General features: G+C 34.7%; 1 protein-coding gene across 2 annotated transcripts in view; it reads right to left on the bottom strand.

Moving 5' to 3' along the window:
* The window catches only part of LOC110370003 (G-protein coupled receptor dmsr-1), a 41571-nt gene extending 19966 nt beyond the window's left edge, over positions 1-21605 (bottom strand). The window contains exons 1-3 of one of the 2 annotated variants that reach the window (XR_002429221.3): positions 21426-21604; positions 5916-6785; positions 701-884 (exon numbers count right to left, since the gene is read on the bottom strand). Coding sequence is in view for 1 of the 2 variants with exons in the window: in XM_021325687.3 (XP_021181362.2) it covers positions 701-884; positions 5916-6677 (946 nt within the window). In the remaining variant the exon portion in view is untranslated. Of the gene's footprint in view, positions 1-700; positions 885-5915; positions 6786-21425 lie in introns of both variants that reach the window. The other variant, XM_021325687.3, reaches the window with a different exon arrangement.
* Positions 21606-22250: the final 645 nt, after the last annotated feature.

The following is a 22250-nucleotide window of genomic DNA, read 5'->3' as shown; positions in this document are numbered from 1 at the left end:
ATTGTGCTACGATTTATTACTTGTTTTCATTAACATACTTCAGCGGAGACACGTTATGAACTACAGCGATAAGCTTTACGACTTTAATAAACAAATTAAACTAGCGAAATGGATGTTTATACTTTACATTTTACACTTTAACCTATTCCTTCGGGAATACAAGCGTAATGACATGGTATGATGTGTTCTATGAATACACAAGTTATTTACAAACTTGCAGGATAAGACTTTTGTCTGTGGTTACAGAGTGCAATAAGACAATAAGGCCCAAAGTATCTCTTATCAGTATCTTGAGAATTGGCATCTACAGTCGAACTTTAGAAACCAAACAATATGACTTGCCTAAAGGGCAAACGAAAGACTTGAGGTAGGTTATATTTTAAAGTGCGAAAATGAGATTATTACCCTGCTCTTATATCTGAAGAGTTTAGTTTCTGCATCTTTGAACGCTAACTCAATAGCACGTGTCTGCCTGGAGAGATTTGATAAGACGTAAGCAATTAGTGCTGGTTTATTATATAATCTTATTCTAATTTCATGTATTTTCCATGTAGGTACGACACTTACATAGGTATAAATGGTTAAATTATTTTTTAAAGAGGTTGACTGTTCTATTATACTTAATGCGAAATACAAATAAATAAACGATTATATAAAAGATTTGTTACGACAAATAGTTACTTCGGTACTTATGACTCACCAAACATGCTATAACAGCTCTTAAAGAAGTCTGGAGCGAGGGCGCTGGCCAGCCCCAGCAGACCTTGAGGCACCTCCGTGGACAGAAACAAGCCCAGCACGGCTAGGAGCATGCGCGTCGTGCGATCCGTGCGACTGGCTCGTCGCGCGCACGCCTCCTCCGTCGCTAGGCACTGTTTCTCAGGCTGGAAAATGTAAAGGCGTTTAGGGTGGGTAATTATCCTTATTTTGCGTAAAAGTTAAGTACCGCAGTCATGATCCCTATGATGCGTGAATTATCCATAATATACTGATTTGCTTGACCTCACTTGATTAATTAAATTACTGCTTTGTAAACATCGTCCCTTTTCCCAAAGAATTCACAGACAAAATGTCGTTTTGATACCTACACATTTACATTGAAGACAATGCCATTAAATCAGTAATAACACAATTTTATAACATTAGGGAAGTTTGTACCAAAATACATCTCGTTTATTTCACTACTACCGACAAGAACATGTAAGGTGATGCAAATGGCAATTAGTTTCAACATTAACGAGCTTACGGTCGAAGCACAACTTGACACGCGGGCTTTGTGAATGACTTGGAGACTCCTGTGCACTTCGCTACCACTGCTTACCTACACTATTTAATTTCATTGAATGCAAGTCTTGCAAACTTAAATACAAAATAGATAGAAATAAATCCATATAGACAAGTCATTGGATAATAAAATATGCCAAAGAACAAACTCTCGGCGTTTCTCTAAACTCGATTAGAAACCCACTTAAGCTTTTATTAGGCCAACCAAACTAAACTTTTGTTAAATTATCATGAGGAACAAAGCAAACCAGGTACCTCTACCCTTTCGGAAACAAACACGAACTTACGTAAATATAAACCACCTTGATCTTTACCAACAATAACAATTGAGCAAAAGCGATTGTTTGTTTCGAATTGAAAAGCCAATCAAAATCTTATACGGAGGAAAAGTTCTGTGAAGATCACGCCAGTCGGTAAGTGAAGATGAAAATTAGTCTCCCTCGACCCCTATGCTTGAATCAATGGTTGATTGTCGGTCGCTATTGTTCAACAAGCAATATTGTGAAGTGATAGCAACCGTAATGGTTCGGCTATTGTAGTCTAGAACAGTGGGGAGTAAGTTGCAAGGTGCCGTGAACGTGCGCGCAAAGTCGCAAGCCGTTCGTGCAATCTATGCTCACATATAACATAGAACACGTGGGAGTTAGGTACTTCTCGCTAAGCTCTTTTCCTCCATTAAATACAATATAAATTTATGAATATTACTGTTTGTCAAACTGAAAACTAAATTCAATAACTATATTCACCTGAATTACAAATACCGCACAATTTTATGTTAATGTTGCGATGGATATCAAACGTTCAGATTTATTATTCAAATAATAATTAATTCGTATAATGTAGGTAAGCAGAATTAGTGATATTATTTTATGGAATTACGCTGAAGCCATGAAAGTTTAAACAGATTTTGTGTTTCACCTGTATATTTGATTATCACATGATGACAAAACTCGCAAATCACAAGCGTATTATTAAAGTCGATTTTAATTTGTTTCTAAATTGAGTACAGTTTTCTGTTCGCTGTGAGTTACAAGTTATATTTAGTTTGAATCTCTTGGGGGAGCCCAGAATTATCGGCTTGTAGATGATTAGAAACATGCTGGGATCCCACTAATGAGAATCGGGTAGGTTCAGCCGGAAATATGCGACGGCATTAGGCCGGAAAGTTAGTGGGATTAAAGGCTATTTCGTCCGACAACCGCACGGAAACCGTTGAGTTAGAATGGACATTTTCGGGGTAATGTCCCGTTTAATCGTTCGATATGGATGTCTACGTGGGTCGCTCGGTTGATTGATTAGTTTATGCACGTTTTATATTTTCTAGACTACGCCAGACATGCTCAGCTATTATCATTGACCCATATTAAAGAGGGGTTGTGTAACAAATGGCTAATAGAGGGTGAGGTAGCTAAAATACACCCATTAGGTACGTCAAAAAATTACAGGCCATAATAAATTAAGAGATACGCTCATCCTTGCTGGCTAATCGATTTTTATACAACTCAATGTCTAACCTAAAGTGTGTAACCTATCTTAATTGTGAAAAAACGAACAAGTAAAAAATAGAAGACTACGTACTTCTTCAGTTCTCAGAACTGGAGAAATTTTAGAATGAACTCTTACGAACTTAATTACAGGGTGCCTAGGGATTAGCGTTTGAAACGTCTGCCAAGCGTGAGACAAACATGGTCGTTAAAATCATGAGATACAAAATGTAATTAAAAAAAAATTGCCATTTTAAAGAGAGATGTGTACTACTAGGTTCTACTAGATGTTCTTTGCAATCTCTCTTTCTCTCTATTCCAGTTTCATTCAAAGATAGTGCATTTTCATTTAGTCATTCATTTAAGCACTTACTTCAGGAGTACCTACAATCTTACTTACGTCTCCTTATTTTCTGTTTTTAACCGACTTAAAAAATTAGTTTTTCAGTTTGACCTTATGTACCAATGTTTGATTATCTAGTCGGACTTCGGCGAAGGTTTCAAGTATATTTTTGAAGTCGGTATATTTTTTCTGTAAAAACTTTTCAACCAATACACCATAACTTAAGTACCCAAACAATTATCCTTTCCTTTTCGAGAAGATTGATGGAGACTCCTTCCGAAGGTTACACTAGTTAGCTACAATACTGGGGCTTTTGTTCAGAGGTTCTATTAACTTCATTAAGCCACGTTGCTGTGAGACCGGTGTCTTGGCGACGCTAACGATATTACACTGTCATACCGAAATCTAATTTATGTGCATGTGATGTGTTATGCTATTGTCTTTTACAATGACAAGCTGTTCCACGTCGTTTTTACCGCGAGTTTATGAGACTGTCTGTTTGTTGAAATTTATCAGAAATGTTTTGGTATCTACCCCAAGTGTGTAGGCACTTAGTATCAGTTAGGAATGATTACAATGTACAAAGGTTGAAAAGTAAATCAATATTAGTTGTGTAAAAATATAGTCATTGGATAATAGACTTCGTAGTTTTCCGTGAAGAGAGATGATTGATGCAGATATACTTAGTAGTGTTGTCCTAAAACACACACAATTTATACAGAAAAGTGGACGCGGACCTTTTGTTTTAAGAGCACGTGTGATTGATATAGAAATGAAATACCTATCTCAAATGAAAAATATCGAGACAAAAATGAAGTCAATTTTTAAATCCGAATAGCTATGTCGAGTATAAAATGCGCAATAAAACACAATACACAAGTCACAAACAAGAATTGTACTCATACAAAGAACCTAATTTATTCATTCAATCGTAGAACTCCTTTATTGAAGGGTCAATGAACTCTTTCATATCCTGACTCAACTAAATTGGTTCCGTCTAATAGAAAAAACAACGTCTGTACATTGACTCCACATAGTCTATCATCTTTTGGAAATATAATATTCAATCATTAACATCAAAAGGCAATGTATGATAACGCACTTTCTTTTGAAAACACACGAGTTTAAATATATTACTACAAAGAATTATTCATCAATGAATTCGCCGTTTCTGATCAGAACGTTCAATATTTAAATGAACCATTAATGTGTTTTGGAACTTCACAGGTGGAAAACCCATTGTAAAGTTATGGCTAACTTATATTATCTGCTAAGCGATTTGCTAACTTTCATCCCATATGATTCCCTAATGTAGCGAGGTATAATTTATGGAAAATTATCGAATTCAGAAAGCGATAAGTGCTATTCGTAGGTAATGCTATGTTTAGGTGGCTGTATTTCTACGGTAAAACTTGAGCCTTTTTAGATTCAAGGTTACACAATAAAAACCCAGACTTAGTAGCTCAAGTTTTCAACTAGTCATCCACTTTAAAACGTTCCCCCTCACGTAACGCTTTAAGGTAACAATTTCTGGTACCTTTGTATTAATCGGTAGTTAACAGTTAGTGGCATAACCTGTACCTTCAAATTACAGCTGTTAGCGAAAATTACAAGGTCTCTTAATTACACCATTACCCCTTTTCGCTATTTTATTTAAGTTTCAATAACAGCGCATATTTACGCTATTAAATAACATTTAAATTTCAGGGTTCTCAAGCCCTTTGCCCATCAACAGTTAGGCTCGGTGGACAAAGGGTTACTTAATTACAATCAATTTGATTTTATGTCATTTTATATTGACATTGTGAGAGGAAAGGTCCCGTTTGGTCCCTTATTAATAGGCTGATCTAATTTGGGACAGCGGTAATTAGTAGGCAACTGATGACTTTGAATTTTGCCTTTTATTTCAAAGTATTATTTTAAAGGGTGTTTATTCGGCTCATGTAATAACATGTGATTGATGATGAACGTTGCAAACCCTAGCATCGATTGGATTAATCCTAAAATTAACAATGATTCATCGCCAACGTCAGTCCTATATCATCCCAAATTTCATTGAAAGCTCTAGGTACATATAATCGAATTAAGTGGATATGTATAGAAACAATATTGATGAATGTGGGTTGCATTAAAATATCATACGTACGCACGCACGTATTAATCATTAGCTACTCATGATTAATAGGTAATACATCTCGTACTATTCCCTATATTTGACAGAGTTTTATGTATCACTTTTACCCGACACACCTTGTTATTTTCTTCATAAAATAACCACTTATTTACTCTTCGGTAGATAAGTTCTGAAGTGTCTCCGAGAGGACGCGGCCAAATAACACTTCACGTTCCCAAAATGAGTCTCCAGCGAAAATAAAAGTAAAGCAGCGGTATCAAGTATCACCGCTAATTATTATGGAGTACTTAGATACTTCAGACGACTTTTCTTCATACTCAAAATACTGATTATCCGATACTAACAAGTGGTTCTTACTTCTTTCAAAGAAAACGTAACCTATACTATCAAATGTAACTTTAATATCTGAAAGAATTATTGTTTTCGTGAAAATTGTCTCTGTCTTAATTGTAGAACGTCTAATGTTATTGCAAACAGTTTACAAATACACACATTATGCAATCATAACAGTTTGTGTAGCGCTTCATGTAATGGTATTAACAGTCATTTCGTATGTATATTGAAAGTACGAATAGCACAGCTCGTTTGTTTTGAAAACATGTTTTGTAACAACACGAAAATAGCATAGAAGCCATACCTAGACTTGTAATGTAATTTTCATTGAACTTACCTCATTCGGCCCGATTGTTGAACGCTTCAGAAGTTTTTGCCTCTTTCGCTCCGTTGTCGTCAACTTTGATATTAAACAAGTACTCAATATCGACAGCGCTATACTCGGAACTAGTTTTAATATTACACTATAAATCCACATGATTGCTGTAACTAATTGTACGTTTTTGGACATTTCTAAAACATAAACGGTCCGATTGTCCGGCAGGGACAGGTCCTCTGCGAATTCTGAATTGTTTTGAGCAGTCACTTCACTGGGCACTATATTCATCGCGAAATAGATAGGAAGACACAAAAAAGGACATATCACATAAGCGCTCACGATAGCGAGAGTCGTGTTTTTCTTGCTACACCAGGTGCTATTCCGCTGGGGAAACGCGATCGCAACGTATCTCCACACAGCCAGAGTCACCGCCAACCAAATAGAAATTGTATGAAACGTTTGACTGAATATTGAATGAAAATAAACAAACACCGCCCAAGCGTAAGTGTTCTTGTTAACTTGGGGTCCAATTTTGATGTTCATGTGTAGCGCGTAGGGTATGTATTCGAGCATGACTAGCAGGTCTGCGACGGCGAGGCCGGTGAGGATGGAGTTGGTGGAGCTGGTCATCTCGCGGCGGCTGAGCACCGCGATGTTGATAGAGTTGGTGGCGGAGCCGACGATGCATATCACCAGCGCGATGTAGCCGTGCAGGCGGCTGTACGCCTTGTTGAAGTTGGTGGCGCCAGGCACGCAGTACGCGTCGGTCGCGTTCGACATGCTCGCGGTGCGCTCGCGTCCCGCACCGGCTGGTCATCGGCACTGCAGTGACGGTAGCCTTGTCGCGAACAACTTCAACTACCTCTTCAACTAGTCTGTCGTCATAACCTGAAACAAGTTACGTACATATTTAATACGTCCAAAATAGTTTACAGAATATTTGAGCGGTAGAATATTGTTCAATGAAAGTCAACAAGATTGGTTTCACGTCTAGAAGTCGTCATACATATTTCAGCAGTAGCCGTGTAACTGTATTGAAATACAATTTTCGTAGAGTCGGTAAATAGTACACAATAGCCACAAGGTCATGGTCGTCGCGGTGAGCTGAGACCGAATTGTTTGTGATCACCGTGTTATACTCGTACGTTACACGTGTGTAATCTCACGTTAATTCGAGTAAAAAATATTACTGAACGGCTGTAAATGATTACTTCAAAATTATGAGCTTGAAACAATATCTCTTTCCGATTAGAATAAAATATATTTACAATTCTAGGTGCCTACTTACTCGTATATTTAAAAGTTGTATGAAATCTGTAGGTACTATCTGGTATCAAGTGTAACAAACTGTTAAAGAAGATACTTAACATAAATTAGCTATCGTGCTTTATTTCTAAACCCTATTGCTGTTACATTTTATTGGCTCTGTGCTTTAACATTTTATTCTCGCACATTCACAATACTAACAGCTCTGACGCGGAGCCAATTGAAAATTTATTTGCAGAGGAAACAGCGAAATGTAACATTAATTTATTAATTTATATATTGCACGTTAATGTTACCCACCAGTAACATTGACCATTCCCTCTATCATTAATTATTCTGGTACAAGCATCAATTTATATAAAATGTGACAAAATCTGTATTAAAAACCTACACAGATTTTTCCTTAATTTCTGCTAGTTTTGGGATCTTTATTCAACCAAAATGTGTACGGTCTGGCACCTTCTTGGACGGTTAGTATGGCATACAAACTCAACCAACCTACACGAAGTCCTGAGCATTATCCCGATTCATTTGAATGTGATCTACATAATTTTCGGTCGGAAACCCCAGAAATACATATCAATCCGGCGATGAACCCCTAATGCATTATTGAACGTTGAACGCCGAATAATACCTTTAGTTTGTAATCCCTCAACATTTCTGCAACTTGAAGATTGCATTTGCAAGATTGAATTGTCTTGGCAAATGTATTTCGTTAGCGTATAAAATCACTTGGCTACGAAAATTGATAGGTAATGTTTACCTACCATAGATACTTGAGGGTATAACATTTATCTCAGTTACCTTCACAACACCCTTCGACTAACATTCTAATCTGCAACGATGCATAATCTCGAGGCTGAAATGCACTTTAAACGAAAGTAGCAACGATCGAGTAAAATTTATGTTGAGAACGCCAGCGTGCATAAACTACTGTAAGAATACGTATAAAGTCCCATATTATTATGCAGCAAGAAATGTTTGCCGTTGCAGGTACAGTAAAGCTGCTCATGTAAGTGACATGAAGCCCCGGGTGACACATTCAAGATCCCTCTTTACTCCTACCGAGCGCGTTGAGTAGATACCCTATGGGCACCTCGTTGTACTAACGTGTGTCATTTTTGCGTGGGTAGTCCTTGACATAAAACCGCAAAGGATTTCTCTTCTACTTTATTTTGTGCTATGCGAATTTAATAGAAGCGAAGTTTCATATGTCTAGTATATTAAAGCTCAGTTCGTCCGCTGCATATGCTACAGGCAACTTTTAAAAATCATATAGAGTCGTTCTCAATTCCAAATTGTATTGAGTCAGAATAATATTTCAACTACATTTTTTAACTGACTTAAAAAAACGAGGTTCTTAGTTTGACCTGTTTGTATGTATCTTTATCCGCTATTTTCTCGCGTTTTTCTTAATTTTGTTCAGTAACTGGGGATTCAAATATTCAATCAATATCTCAATGATTTTTTGCTAGAAATCAAAATTAGCCAAGAATATATCTACCTAATTTTTATTCGTAATATCAGAATTTTTATGTAAATTGATACTTATACATCACTCAACACTAATCTGCGTATCAAATAGGTACCGCGAAAATATACGATCTAAAGCTTTATAAGATATGCACTTACATACATATATTATCTGTAAGTTTGACTTTCATGACTTTGCAAAGGTATGATGCACCCACTCAAAGGTATAAAATTACAGACAAGTTCTCACTTCTGTAGGTAAGTATGTAATAATAGGTGTCGTTACTATATTTAAACTTATCTTGACCCGTGAAGATATAATTCATTAGATATGTATATGAGAATATGAGTCGTAGTAATAAACTAAAATTAACACATTTTTAATTCAACTTGTCTCCTAGGTTTTTTAGTCATTAGATTTGTTTTTTGTTAAATCACCAGCCCGCATTGAGCAAGCGTAGTGATTAACGCTCAATCCTTCTCCGTGTGAGAGGAGACCTGTGCCCAGCAGTGGGACGATAAAAAAAGTCTGTAACAGATTTTTTTATTTGCAATATGAACGCTTTTAAACGGGTGTAAAAGTTACACATATTTCAGTGAAAATATTCTCTTTCTCTATAGATAGATAATATAGACGAGTGCCTAATTTTCTTGTCTTATTTTTTACCTAATTTGTATTGAATATCTCCGAAAATAGTTATGATAAGATTATGATGCTTGTCTTTTTTTTAGTCACTGGAATTTCTTGATAAACAGTAACTACCCCGGTCACGTAGTAATACCTTATTTGTTCGAAAAAATAATATTGTGATAACATCTCAGCCAAAATACTGTGTGTATTATTAGTTCATCATATTCATAGCGAGAGCGGGCTTATTAGATGAGACTGGATATTCAGAGTTATTTATTGCCACTAAGAAAATATATATACTAGTTTTTAGAGGCCTAGACGATACTTTAACATTATGAGTAGAATAATTCGACATGCCAATGGCAATGTAAATACAGTAAGGATTCTTTATGCCTCAATAAATAAGACGCTCATAATTTCAATTAAATAGCTTTTAAAAATGTTACTTGCAAAAGAGTAGGTATAAACCTAGTTCAACGATTGTCAAAACGTTTAAAAAAAGCGGTTGTTATCTAAAGTAGATCACTGCATGGTGATAAAAATTCTCTATATTTTAAAAGTATACGTGACTTTACAAAACGTTGAAACATAAAGATTTAATTTAATAAACACAAACTTTACAAAGCAACTGATACTTAATATCAGAGGAATTTCAACTTTCTTGACTGTCAAGTCTGACTTTAAGATACGATGTTACTTTGAGCGTGAAGTAATAGTCTTTGGTAATACTTCTAAAGATTCAGCCTGAAAATCCGGAGGGGGAACAATGAAATATTAATATTGTCTAAAATAATAGACATTATAGCTTATTTATAGAATCGTTATTAATTTTAACTAGTTCTTGAGTTATGAATACTGCGATATTTTCTTGTGATTCATTTGACAGTTTATTTATTGGCTAAGTTTGATTTGTGTTCCAAAACAGCAGTTTTTTTATCCCCTCTTTATATTGTAGGTAACTGCATGATTTATATTTTTAATAACCGTGATCAATAAAATTCAGAGTCCAAAAAGCGACACGAGGAAATTTTGATGCGTCCTTAGACAGCTTATTAATGAAATGATTAAGCATGAACTGTATATGGCATAGTGAGTTAAACAACAATTTTTAATGACTAAATAGATCATTGTAAATCTCAACCACATCAACTGTCGATAAATCCGTGATTTCAAAACAAATAGGTATCTAGATTACACATTACTCAGTACGAATAACATCTTAGAATCCATAAACAAGTTAGTATTTGCATCGCATTCCGAACATAAAAAGACTCTGAATGTTTGCACAAATCTGCCACTCATCGCAGAACACTTTCGAATATACTATTAATTCACTATTGGAAGCTGTTAACAGATTTGTGGTGTGACTAATGCGTGTTAAATTAACGAACATCATTGTACATAGTTTCAGAATTCGCTTACATTCAGCCCAGTCGAAACCACCAATAGTTAGACTAAAATATAATTTATTTAACAGTTTGTAATGTAAATGAACTGCTCAGTATTTTAGTTTGTTGATTTACGCTTCAAAGTTTAATTAAGTTTTGTTTGTGTTTTGCTTTCGAATCGATCGTGTTTTATTTTTCCACTAATAAAAAATAGATATCAAGTACTAAAATGCTCGCCTGTCGGGGTTACCGCGGCCCTAGCACATAGGAGGCTTAAGGAGGAACATGATGGGTTTTAGTCAGTAAGAGTCTGACACTCTCACGATGCTAACTCCAGCGGGCGGAGTCATGTGATGATTTCCCATAAAAAGTACTCAAATATTCAAGCTTGCATACTCATTTGGAACTTCGAATTAAAATTCAATGTCTGTAATGATCATATACTAGATTATAATATGTAGAGCTCTGACGCTCTCGCAGATACCTACTTGATCTAAAACAATGAACTTCGCTGAATGATTTTGCTTCTTGTTTAACACATTAACGTCTAAGTTTGCTGTGTAACTACTTTGTCTCACTCTAATTTACGAGCCCATTAACGTTATTGTCTTTATTGTCTCATTGCGATGTGAATCGTGGGTAAAAAAATATGGATTAGAAGCATATCTCCATCGAAGAGCATGCACTTAAGAAAAAATGATTTCAAATAATATCAGGAGTGTTTTTCTTGAAGTGCATAAAAGTTTCATATTTTACCAGTTATCATCCCAATTTTTAGAGTAGCGTTATTTCCAAATTGTCAATCGCCATCAACCTAATGCAACTCCATAGGTACTCTGTGAAATCGTACTTACACGTACGTACTTATGGATTGGTCTAATAAAAGAAGTAACGTGACGAGCAGTTTACTAATATAAGAAATTAACTTTTACATAATTTCTGTTATAATTTATGATCAGTTTTGTAATACCACAGATGAGATAGAAAGAAAAAGGTTTTGTAGAATAACAGAAACGTAAGGAAAATCAATTAGATCAGGGTCCCACTTAAATATATTTCGGGATAGATTGGCCTGACAGATCTTCCAGATGAATAAGTCTATTCAGATATTCTGTAAAGTTCAAGATAGCACTTATCGAATTTTTGTGAGGCGACCCAAATCACTTGTTAATACGAAGTTCGGAAAGGAATCACTCAATCGAATAATTATTTCGTCTGATTTAGGTAGGTAAATCAATAAAGATAATGGAAGAAACCGATTAAAATGACGTAATTATTTTTCCATTCGTTATTAGGTACATACAAAAATATGGTCCGGTAAAAAGTTGTTTATTCCGGAATCGTCACATATGGATGTGTCATCGTCACATGAAGAAGAATCAGCGAGAGTAGCAAGGAGTGTCAAACTTTTACTGATCAAACCCCTTTATTTTGTCGTTGCCCTTTAGAACATTTTCTCTTTCTAACAAAACCGTAGCCTCGTTAGAGGATACATAAAGTATCCTAAGTAACAAATCCCTAAGATTGCATTTTTAAAGGAACTTATCAACCTTCTTAACAAATACTTAAGCACTAAAGACTAACAACACGTAACTGGATCCCCTATACAAAGTTCCATCAACAGTATCGATTGAACAGAACCGAGTTTCCATATAAAAATTGTTCTAGAATCGTCGGAAGCTGAAAAGTGTCGCCGCATTATAAAGTTGGGTAAACTCGTGTAAGCACAAGTTGCGGAATTTTACAGCGGCGGCCATGCTAATGCGGATCAGACTACTTTCGACCGGCGGACTTTGTGCGCGAATTTCCATATTACAGTAAAGCACCTTCGTAACGTAGGTACATACTTGGATTATACCCACGCGTTTCATGGCATGTTAACACTGCATTGAGTCTTAAATTATTAGCATAAAATGGAATTACAATTTGCTCAAAGAAAAACTTGGCACTTATCTCTCTCGAAACGGTCTTAATTTGAGAGCTCTGCAATTAATTACAACCCGCACCGTTAACTTTCTTCTCAAAGATCGCGATTGCGAACCTAATTTTCGATGCAACTCTGCGCTCAGAATTTCGACTGCAGTTGGGAAAGCCACAAACAAACTGGAAATGAACTTAATTGCCATGCGACTGCACTTCTAGGGCTTATCCATTACAGGCGTCGTACTCGTTTCCCATGAACAAATTGCAGAAGCGTCTAGTTGGAACAATAAATCACCCATAGTTTACCATAGGTCGTAGACTGTTTGCTATTCACGCCATTAGCTCCCAAGTGTCGTTTACACTGCAAATAAATGGTGATAGCTATTAATTTATCGACAGTTTGTGACATTCAAAGCCATTTTATTTGCCTAACTCGTTTTGTGGATCCTTGAATAAGTGGATTATATTAGAACAGATAACTAAGCGTCCTCCCAGTTCAATTTACGTTATTAAATTATAATATTCCATTATCATATTTTCTTTGTAATACATTCGATATTGGTCGTTGGTTTTTTTAATAAAATTCCCTTTGTGATATTAATTATTGATCACTTTATCGTAACGACGCTTTGATAACGGTTTTATTGAAATCTGTTGGTACCTATTACAAAATCCCAATATTGGAGCAAAGCTCTCTACTTGGCTCCGGCTCAAAATTAGGGTCAATTTGTCTCGGAACACTGGGGAGGGCCATCAGGCTATCTACTTTGCATGCATGATTTATGTTATATAACTCGATAGATATATGAATCTATATTCCCCTTGAGAGATGCAAATTATTTATTTGATGAGTGAGCGAAAACGGTGACGCTTCAGTGACCGATGCTGAGTAGTTTCCCACACATCAAGCCAGTCAGTGGGATTAGCCCACACAGCAAATGTAATGAATGGCATACAACATTAATAAGACAGTGCTGTTGGACTAAACAGTTTTATGAATGACTTTGATAGCAAATCCTTTGACCACATTGCATTACCGACATCATACAGACTCGCAGCTCTTATGAGCTAATCATGTTTTCTATTGACAACTGCGAAACCAAAGGACGTTTCTACACAATTATGTTAGCTTCCATAGATATTGCAATTCTGACACATTCCGTCTAAGCTTTAAGCCTCAATAAACTTACATATGCGTAAAGGACGAATTTCAATAGCGACTAGAAACTTAGAGAGATTATATCTCCTGGAACTAATATGTGATAGATATTATTCTATTCTGAGAGAATTCACATATATACATACGCCGAATTTGTCTTTTCTACCGTGAACTCGGTGTTTGCAGAAACCTAATTAGGAACACACAGGAATGTGTGATGAGTAGGTAAATAACAAATATAATATTGTCACATATTACGGAGTGAGATATGAGGTTACCTAAATATTATACTCATTGACAAAGTTCTTGAAGAAGTAATTTGTATCCAAAAATAGGCCTTACTAACTACTACGTCTATGAAAAAATTGTTTCATATTATTTGATCAATCTTACGAAGGCTTTAGTGAAGATTATGAGCCTTTTGACAGTATCCAAATAAAATAATCTTTTCGGTCCTTTATTTGAGTCAAGAATCACTATACAAAAATATACATGTACGACGGAGGGTCTAACGGGATAAAGGTGACGTTTTGTTTACCTTGAACAATACCTTCGTTAGCGAGACACGATCTGCCGTCCAAGCACACTTCAGAATATCAACTTTATGCTTAAATGCAGTTTCTGACGCAAATACCCAAAGGCTCAAAATCTTTTATTTATACATGAATGTATTTTTCAAATTACTGTAAGCAGTCTGTCTTGGTTTGTTTGCACTTGCGTGCGTCACTTGTTATCAATATTTATAATTGAGTGTGTATCGCGAAAGTCAGTATTGCAAGGTAAATGTAAGTACACTTTATACGTATATAATGTGTACGCTTAATTCTCCTCGGTCTACATTTTCTCTACCACATGTTTTCTAATGGCCTTGGAATAAAAGTAGATGAAAATAATTGTTTTGCTTACATCAATGTACATCATAAATCTTGATGCCGTGTTATACTGAGCCTCTGCAGTTTCTTTTAACAATATTAGCACTGGAATGCAGCTGTTGGAAGATTAACTATTTTCGGCACGATAATAAACTGGTTTTGCAGTACATTGTAAAATGTAATAATTTAACCACATATTAATGTGCAATAAACCTTTCACATGCAATGAAGCATTTTGACAATTCATTAGGTACAGAGCGAATCATAAATTATTACGAATATTTGTTACAGAACCAACAGTTTATCTTTTTCGTTGTTTGAAATTAAAACGAATTTTTGTATAACTTATTGTTTTAATGAAAACCACGATGTGTAACGTTAGTACCTATTTAAGTGGAGAATTTCATTGTAATAAGAGTGCTAAATTAAACAAATATCACATGTACAAATATTAATTTTGTTAATTGAATCTTTGTAGATCGCAATGAGGCGTTGAAGGGCCTCTCTGAAAGAATACTACTTTAGAATTTATGAAAATCCCAGCAGCGATAAACAGACCTTTGAAAAGATTATAATTTTGTACTAGATTTTATAAGGAAACCGAGATCTATTTTTAATGAAAATTATATTTTATTCAAATTGATGGACAAAAGGTTTTTTCATTAATTGATTCCTCGTTTGAATTATTAACAGTAAATTGAAAATTCTAGTACTTCGTTAAATTAAAATTTCTCATACAACCCGAAAGTACCTTTGGAAGTCTCTAAGGTTCTGATAATCAGAATCCAGTCCTTAGGGTATGAAATTAAAGAAAGAAGCTTTAAAAAATTCTTTGGCATGCCTCCTTGTTAGTGAGCGCCCGCTTTTATCCTTGGCTTTGTATGAATTCCTCTGAAAGTAACATCTAAACAGGTTTTATTTCGACAACATAATTTTCCTTACTCTTCTTTTGTATGAAAATTTGACCTGCTAACCTTCTTGCGACCTTTGGACAGTGCTGATTCTGCTTCCATTTATAGCCACGTTTTGCTACCCAAAGTTGCCATTTAATAAATACCAATATTTACTTAAGTGTTATTACTGTAACATTGTTGAACTTAAGCGGGAACATGTAAGCCCTCAAGACCCGTAAGTTTTCTTAAGTGTGAGCGCAGAACGTTTGTTTTGTGCCCATAACCTTCCGCTTATACTGCCGCAACACTTTAAGTTGTATCAGATAACTTTACCAATTAAGTAATGGGAGAAATCCTAATTGAAATTGAAAGCTTGAGGGTTTAAACGATTTGAAGTTTATTCTTATCATAAATCTGGAAAATAACTTTATCTTTATCCCTGCTTTCATATAAATAAAGCGCAATCTTAGCGCTGCGTTATTGTTCCTAGAACTATAAATATTTATTTATATAAGATATAGTCTAAGAGTTATGGAAATAACATAAAACATGTATGAAGGTAGAAAATAATGCCACCGGTGTTTACAGTCAACCTTAACGGGAAACGTAAAACGACCGTGACAGTTGATAAGCCTGATTTGTGCTGCTCAGATATCATTATCTAACTTATAATTAAAATGATTTACGTCTATTCGATTAATATTATTAACTACCTACTGCATACCTAGCGTTTGACAAAACATGGTAGCCACAACTAACCTTTCTAGAGGTAGGCTTGTGACAAAATAAACAACCCTTTAGTAGGCAAAACAAACGTTTACGTTTTATTTATACAACATGGGTACGCAAAAACATACATGCCATGCACGCAATTTAGCCACAAGCCTTGTTATAACGTACTGTGGAATAAAACACAACTTGTAATAAAAATAATTCTGCCATGACATGGTCTTTAAAATGTTAAGATAGGATTAGGTTGAATGAAAAACAGTAATTTACTCTACCATAGGGACACAGCAACATATTAGTTGTTATTTTCATCAATAACTTTTTTTATTTATGGTGCTTAATGAAATTCTGTGTTTTGTATAGATAAATGGGCTTGTTTTTTGGAAAAATAAATTCGACTAAAGTCAGGCTACGCTGTAAAAGGTAGAATGCAATAAAAAAGCAGTATCGATTTCTGTATTTCCAGAAATTTACCTTGCTGGTGTTCCCGCGAATTCCAGATCTCATTATTCTTTTTTCCACTGCTCAAATTCCTTAAAATTTGGGACTTGATCAGTCTAGACTATGTCTAGTTTTTACTTAGGTACTGATAGGTTCATAATAGAGAAAATGGAATTAGTTTTCTTATTGAATCCATGACAGAAACTAATCAATGTTAATTTTGAAAATATGTATGAACTATACAGGTCATCTTAAGTGCTAGCGAGATGCTATATTCTATACGAGAATATCCTTTACACATATAAGTATACATATTCAGAACAGCTCTGCCCTCGGAGTTACTATTCGCGGCCCTTGTAACTCAAGGGCGTCGCGTAACTTTTTACCGAGTAAAAGCATTTAGAAATATTCAAAAAACTTCAGTAGTTGAAGAAATTATCCTTTCAATCCCCAAAGACTGCAAAGTTTTAGTCGGCCGATAATCTGATCGACCTCTTAATCAGTTTTAAGCTATAGTGCGCATTTAATAACAACGATTAGGCATCGGCCGACTGAAAAGTTTGATAGGATTCACAATTATCTTCAAACTAATCTACCAATTACAACATTCTGTAGTCTGTGAACGCTTTTACATAGGAAAATTCATGGGTCCTAACAAAAATATAAACACGTGAAATGAAAAATGTTAATCCTATTTACAGAGCCGTAATACATTTCATGTTTTGAACTTCCTCCTTTGTCAGAATATCTAGAACAATGTTTATGAACATAAAATGTTTTACAGCTTTCTTTGTTCCATAGGTAAACCGATATAATACACATGTCACGTAGTATATATCCAGATGCTAGTTGTAAAGTCGAGTTTTAAAAATAAATGTGTATTTTGGTTTTTACATTAACGTTGTTAGACAGGGCTTCATTACGGCTCCGCTGAAGAAAAAAGAAAAACTCATAATGGCCACGTGTATAATGAGGATCATGTGAAATATCTCGTTTTTGTACAACTCAATATTTTAATTATGAGGTACATAGGAATATGTTATAGGAATGTGTCATATGTTAGAATGGAATAATTTATATCCCGCGTTTATTTTCATATGATTATGCAAATTTTTATTCCCTTAATTGTTCAAGACGGATTCGTGATTTAAATAATTGTGTGTTATAAATAAATTGATGTACTCAAAATATGTTGTTATTCTGAATAAGTGGTATATTGTCATACTGAAAAAAAAACAGTAGTACTTGGCGCCTCCGACATCATTTTTTTTTCTAGAATAGAGTTTATAAATACTTTACACCATATCATACTGAATGAATGAATACGGAAAAAAATATTAAGCGAATTAATATTCAAGGTTTTATGTATAACTATTGAATAATAGTGCGATATCTGTAGTGACATGTCACGGAAGCAGCTGTGGGACACTAAATTATCTTCTATTAAAATAGTACAAAACATTTTTAATCCAATTCGATAAATTAATTCGAAGTTTGACTCAGCACGTGCTTTGAAAACAAAATATTTTTCACTTTGCGTCTAGAAAACATCATTCAATGGTAACATAAAACATTTCTAAATCATAAATCACTTCTACACTGATAAATTACATTTTCTTCGTCTAATATTGTTTAAAATGGTTGGTAAAAACAAATGTAAGTCGATTTTTGTACAAAATGCCATTGGCATTCTGTCCCAATGGACCCTAGGAAGTAAAACGAAATATAGTAAGTAGGTGGTATATGAATTGAAACACCATAATACCTTCATAAAAATACTAGATGCAGTAATGGTTCATAATCTGTATTATATGTAGTATAGTATAGTTATATGGTGCTGAATCCAATTCATGTTCACAATACAAAATTTTGTGTAATTTAAATGAAATTGCGGAAATAATTTCAGGTTTAAGTGTAATTTTATGTTTAACAAAAGAAAACAAGCTTTAACCTATTACATTTGGATCCGTAGGTTAGCCATTTCTTTATAACAAATTATTTAAACCCACCTGTTTTTTTTTAATATTCTAGCTAGATTACCAGCCGGGAAGAATCACATCCTACGCCGTTCCAGAGGCTTTGGAAACGGGAACAAATTAAAATTAATGGTGTAAAGACGATAGTTTTTGTTATAACTGTTCTTTAAAATAAATATTAATGGTTCTAGGTAGCTATAAAAAATGTCTAAACGCAAACATTATAACCTACTTTAAACTGAAGCAAGTCAGCTGCAGGAGCTATGCTAAATATCCAATTAAAAAGAGCAATTACTGCAACAACCAAATGAACATTAACGGTAACTCATTTGAATAGTTACCTGCAACATTCAAATACCTGGAACTAACATTATTTAATAAAGGACGGCATAATTATGGAACTTAGTACAATAGATAGGTACTAATATTGAAGAGTTTGTTTGTTGTTTTGCCTAAACGCGCTAATCTCAGGAACTACTGGACTGATTTGATCAATTCTTCCAGTGTTAGATACCTCATTTATCGTAGAAGGCTACAGGCTGTTCGGGATCCGGGTTCGGGGAGAAGTTCCTACAGGATGCGGGTAAAGCCGCCAGCAGAAGCTAGTGTTGTAATAAATCGCTCACTATTTATAGGCTTTTTACAATTTCATTCAAAAGAACTGACTGAAGTGGAGGTATCCTTGATTTCCCACTGGCACTGTAAAATATTGTAACGTTTTGCTACGTTTTATTAAAACAATGTAGACAGCTATTTATAAATACTCCAATGTTTTATTCAACGTAATCATACCATTATGTTTAAATTAAATTAAACTTTATTCATTGTACCATATACAGACGCACCCATTGTCCTAGCTGAGTGTTCCGTCTTTTTACTAAATCCAAAATAAATGAGAGATTGAAAAATTATCAGATACCAAAACATGGTATTTTTGATAAGATTGAGACACAATATAAAGAAAGATATATACCATTTATTTTGCAATTTGGAGAAATTTTCAAGTCATAGGATACCTATAACAAAATATTATATTAAACAACATATTCTGATAAACTTTTACTCGATTATAATGAATGTTCGTACTTTATCTTCGTATACCGGATTTATTCGCCATTGCTTATAATGATATTCAGCTAAATTGCGTGCCTGTAATGCCTTCAGAAATGTTGTTAATTCTCCGAAGTAATTATTAATTACTTTCGCACCTATTCATGTGATGTCCTCCTAGCCGATTATCGGCTACGGCGGCTGTTCTCATTTAAGGAGATCAGCCAATTGCGCAGGACATATTATAGTGCACAAACATTTGCGCAGACACAGGTGCACTCCCTATTCCTTCACTCTCATAACCCGATGGGACGGCAAATCCGACACGACCGGAGAGGGATCAGGCGCAGGACCGACATTTACGTGCTCTCCGATGCACGGGTGTATCAATCACCAGCTTCCAGGCTCCGGGCTGCTTTGTGAAAGTCTTCTAAAACCCACAAAGCGATTTCGGCCCGACTCGGGAATCGAACCCGAGACCTCGTGCTCAGCAGCCGCACTTGCGACAGCTAGACCAACGAGGCAGTCAAATAAAAAAGTCAAGTAAAAAAGTCTATTCATGTACCAATACCATCAACATGAGTGCGTTAATGACAACAGGGCTGTACATTAATTGCTACTTTGTCTGATTAAAAAGCATTTTTGAAATATTTGAGCTGAGCATGCGCAAAAACCATCACCAACAATTCTACATTATATACTATTATATAATTCCCTCACAATAAGGTACACATTCTAATTTATGGTTTAATTGTGATAATGAGGAAATTAAAATTTGTTTATTTTTTATTTTTATTAAAACAATCATCATTTAATACAAAAGAAAAAAAAACAGCGTAACATTGAACTCTTACACGAAGGTAAATAAATATGAAAGGTACAATATAATATGATATTACTTGATATCTGTCTTCATTGGCAGTCCCTTGCAAATCTAATTCAATATCGAATCCGTAGATATTGTACCGTAAAAAATTCAGGTTCTTTTTCACCGTACCAGAGGAAAGATGTCACAATATACGTGATCTTTTCGCATTCTGTATTGGCTTTCATAGAAAAGGTATGTTCAATCTACCTATGTAGTGCTTAGACATTAATATGCAATTTCGGTTATGATAATAACGATCTTATACGAGTAGGTATATTGTGTTATGATGATTATAAGACTTAATTACTAATTGACATCCTAAACAGAATATATATTTTTTAATTATTTGATGCATCAAAACCACAAATTAATTGATTGGATTGAAAGTCAACGGTCTTAGTCTTACTTTATCAAGGTCTCAGCATTTAATATTTTTTGCAGTTACATTAATTAGTATAAGCTGTTATGATCGTTTTAAGTTACCTATTTCATTAAAAATTATTGCCTCTAAACACGCATCCAAATTGCAAAAGTTAATTAGGTAAAACATGGATAATCACTTAACTTATTGTATGGCAGTTTCATTAATTACCGGCTAATAAAGAAATTATACTCCATAATAACATGTGTAAATCATCCAGTATCAAGTAACTAATTAATCTACTTATTTTTCTACTTATTCAATAATTATTACAATTATATAATTATCCAGCCATAGATTCATAAATCAATTTACTCACCAACAAGAAATGTATAAATCAAATCCAAATATTTTTTCGTAGTTTTAAACCAAAACTTTAACGTGTATTCAACAAGTTGTTTACAAATAAATTGTTTAAATTATTCTAAAACAACTTACCGAGTGTTGTACTCGATAAAACACGATTTCATGGTTGTCGGTTCATACACAAATATAAGGCGCGCTATAAGCGTGAGCGCTCGCGTCGGAAAATGTGGGGAACTGAAAGTGTAGCGCGCGATGCGTGTGACGGCCACGGGCACGAGAATCGCACTGCTGGGCGCCCAATGCCCCATAGACGCGCGTCTAGCCGCGAGCATATCCTCGGTAAACAACCTCTTTTGATGCACATTTTTTAAAATTCATTAATTTAATACCAACGAGGTTTTATAACACATTCATGAGTGTAGCTTGATAATAAATAAATATGTTTTTACAGTAGGCTGGCAACACTAGTACGCGTAGGTTGGCAAAATTTTGTTGAAGTTGAAATTGTCTGAAAATGTAAAGTAATTAACAATGTATGATTGACAAGTACAGTAATAACTACTTATCGATAAAAGTAAGATTGACAGTGTAACCAGTTTCTCCATCAAACGTAATTAGTGGCCTTGTGTAGATAATAAATACATAGAATAATATTCATTCAGAACTATTGTTTTGTTTGTTTGTATTGAAATGCGTGAGAACGTCGCTAAGTAGATACATTCTCACGTATTCTATCTTATCACAGGTTCTTATGTCATTAGTGTAGATTGCAGTTTTCTGCTAACTACAATATTATTTGGCAAAAAGAACTAGGTAGTCTTAACAAAGATTTTCAATGTTTTATCCATTCTTCAAATAAAAACAAATGATAATAGGTACATTAATCTTATTATAAGCCATAAATACAGACTCATATTCGTATGTTTGAAAAAGGTTAAAATAATAATTGTTTAATGC

This window comes from Helicoverpa armigera, chromosome 9, assembly GCF_030705265.1.
Source record: "Helicoverpa armigera isolate CAAS_96S chromosome 9, ASM3070526v1, whole genome shotgun sequence".
NCBI classification, from domain to species: domain Eukaryota; kingdom Metazoa; phylum Arthropoda; class Insecta; order Lepidoptera; family Noctuidae; genus Helicoverpa; species Helicoverpa armigera.
The sequence above is the reverse complement of the archived record's forward strand: the minus strand, read 5'-3'. Positions and strand labels throughout refer to the sequence as shown.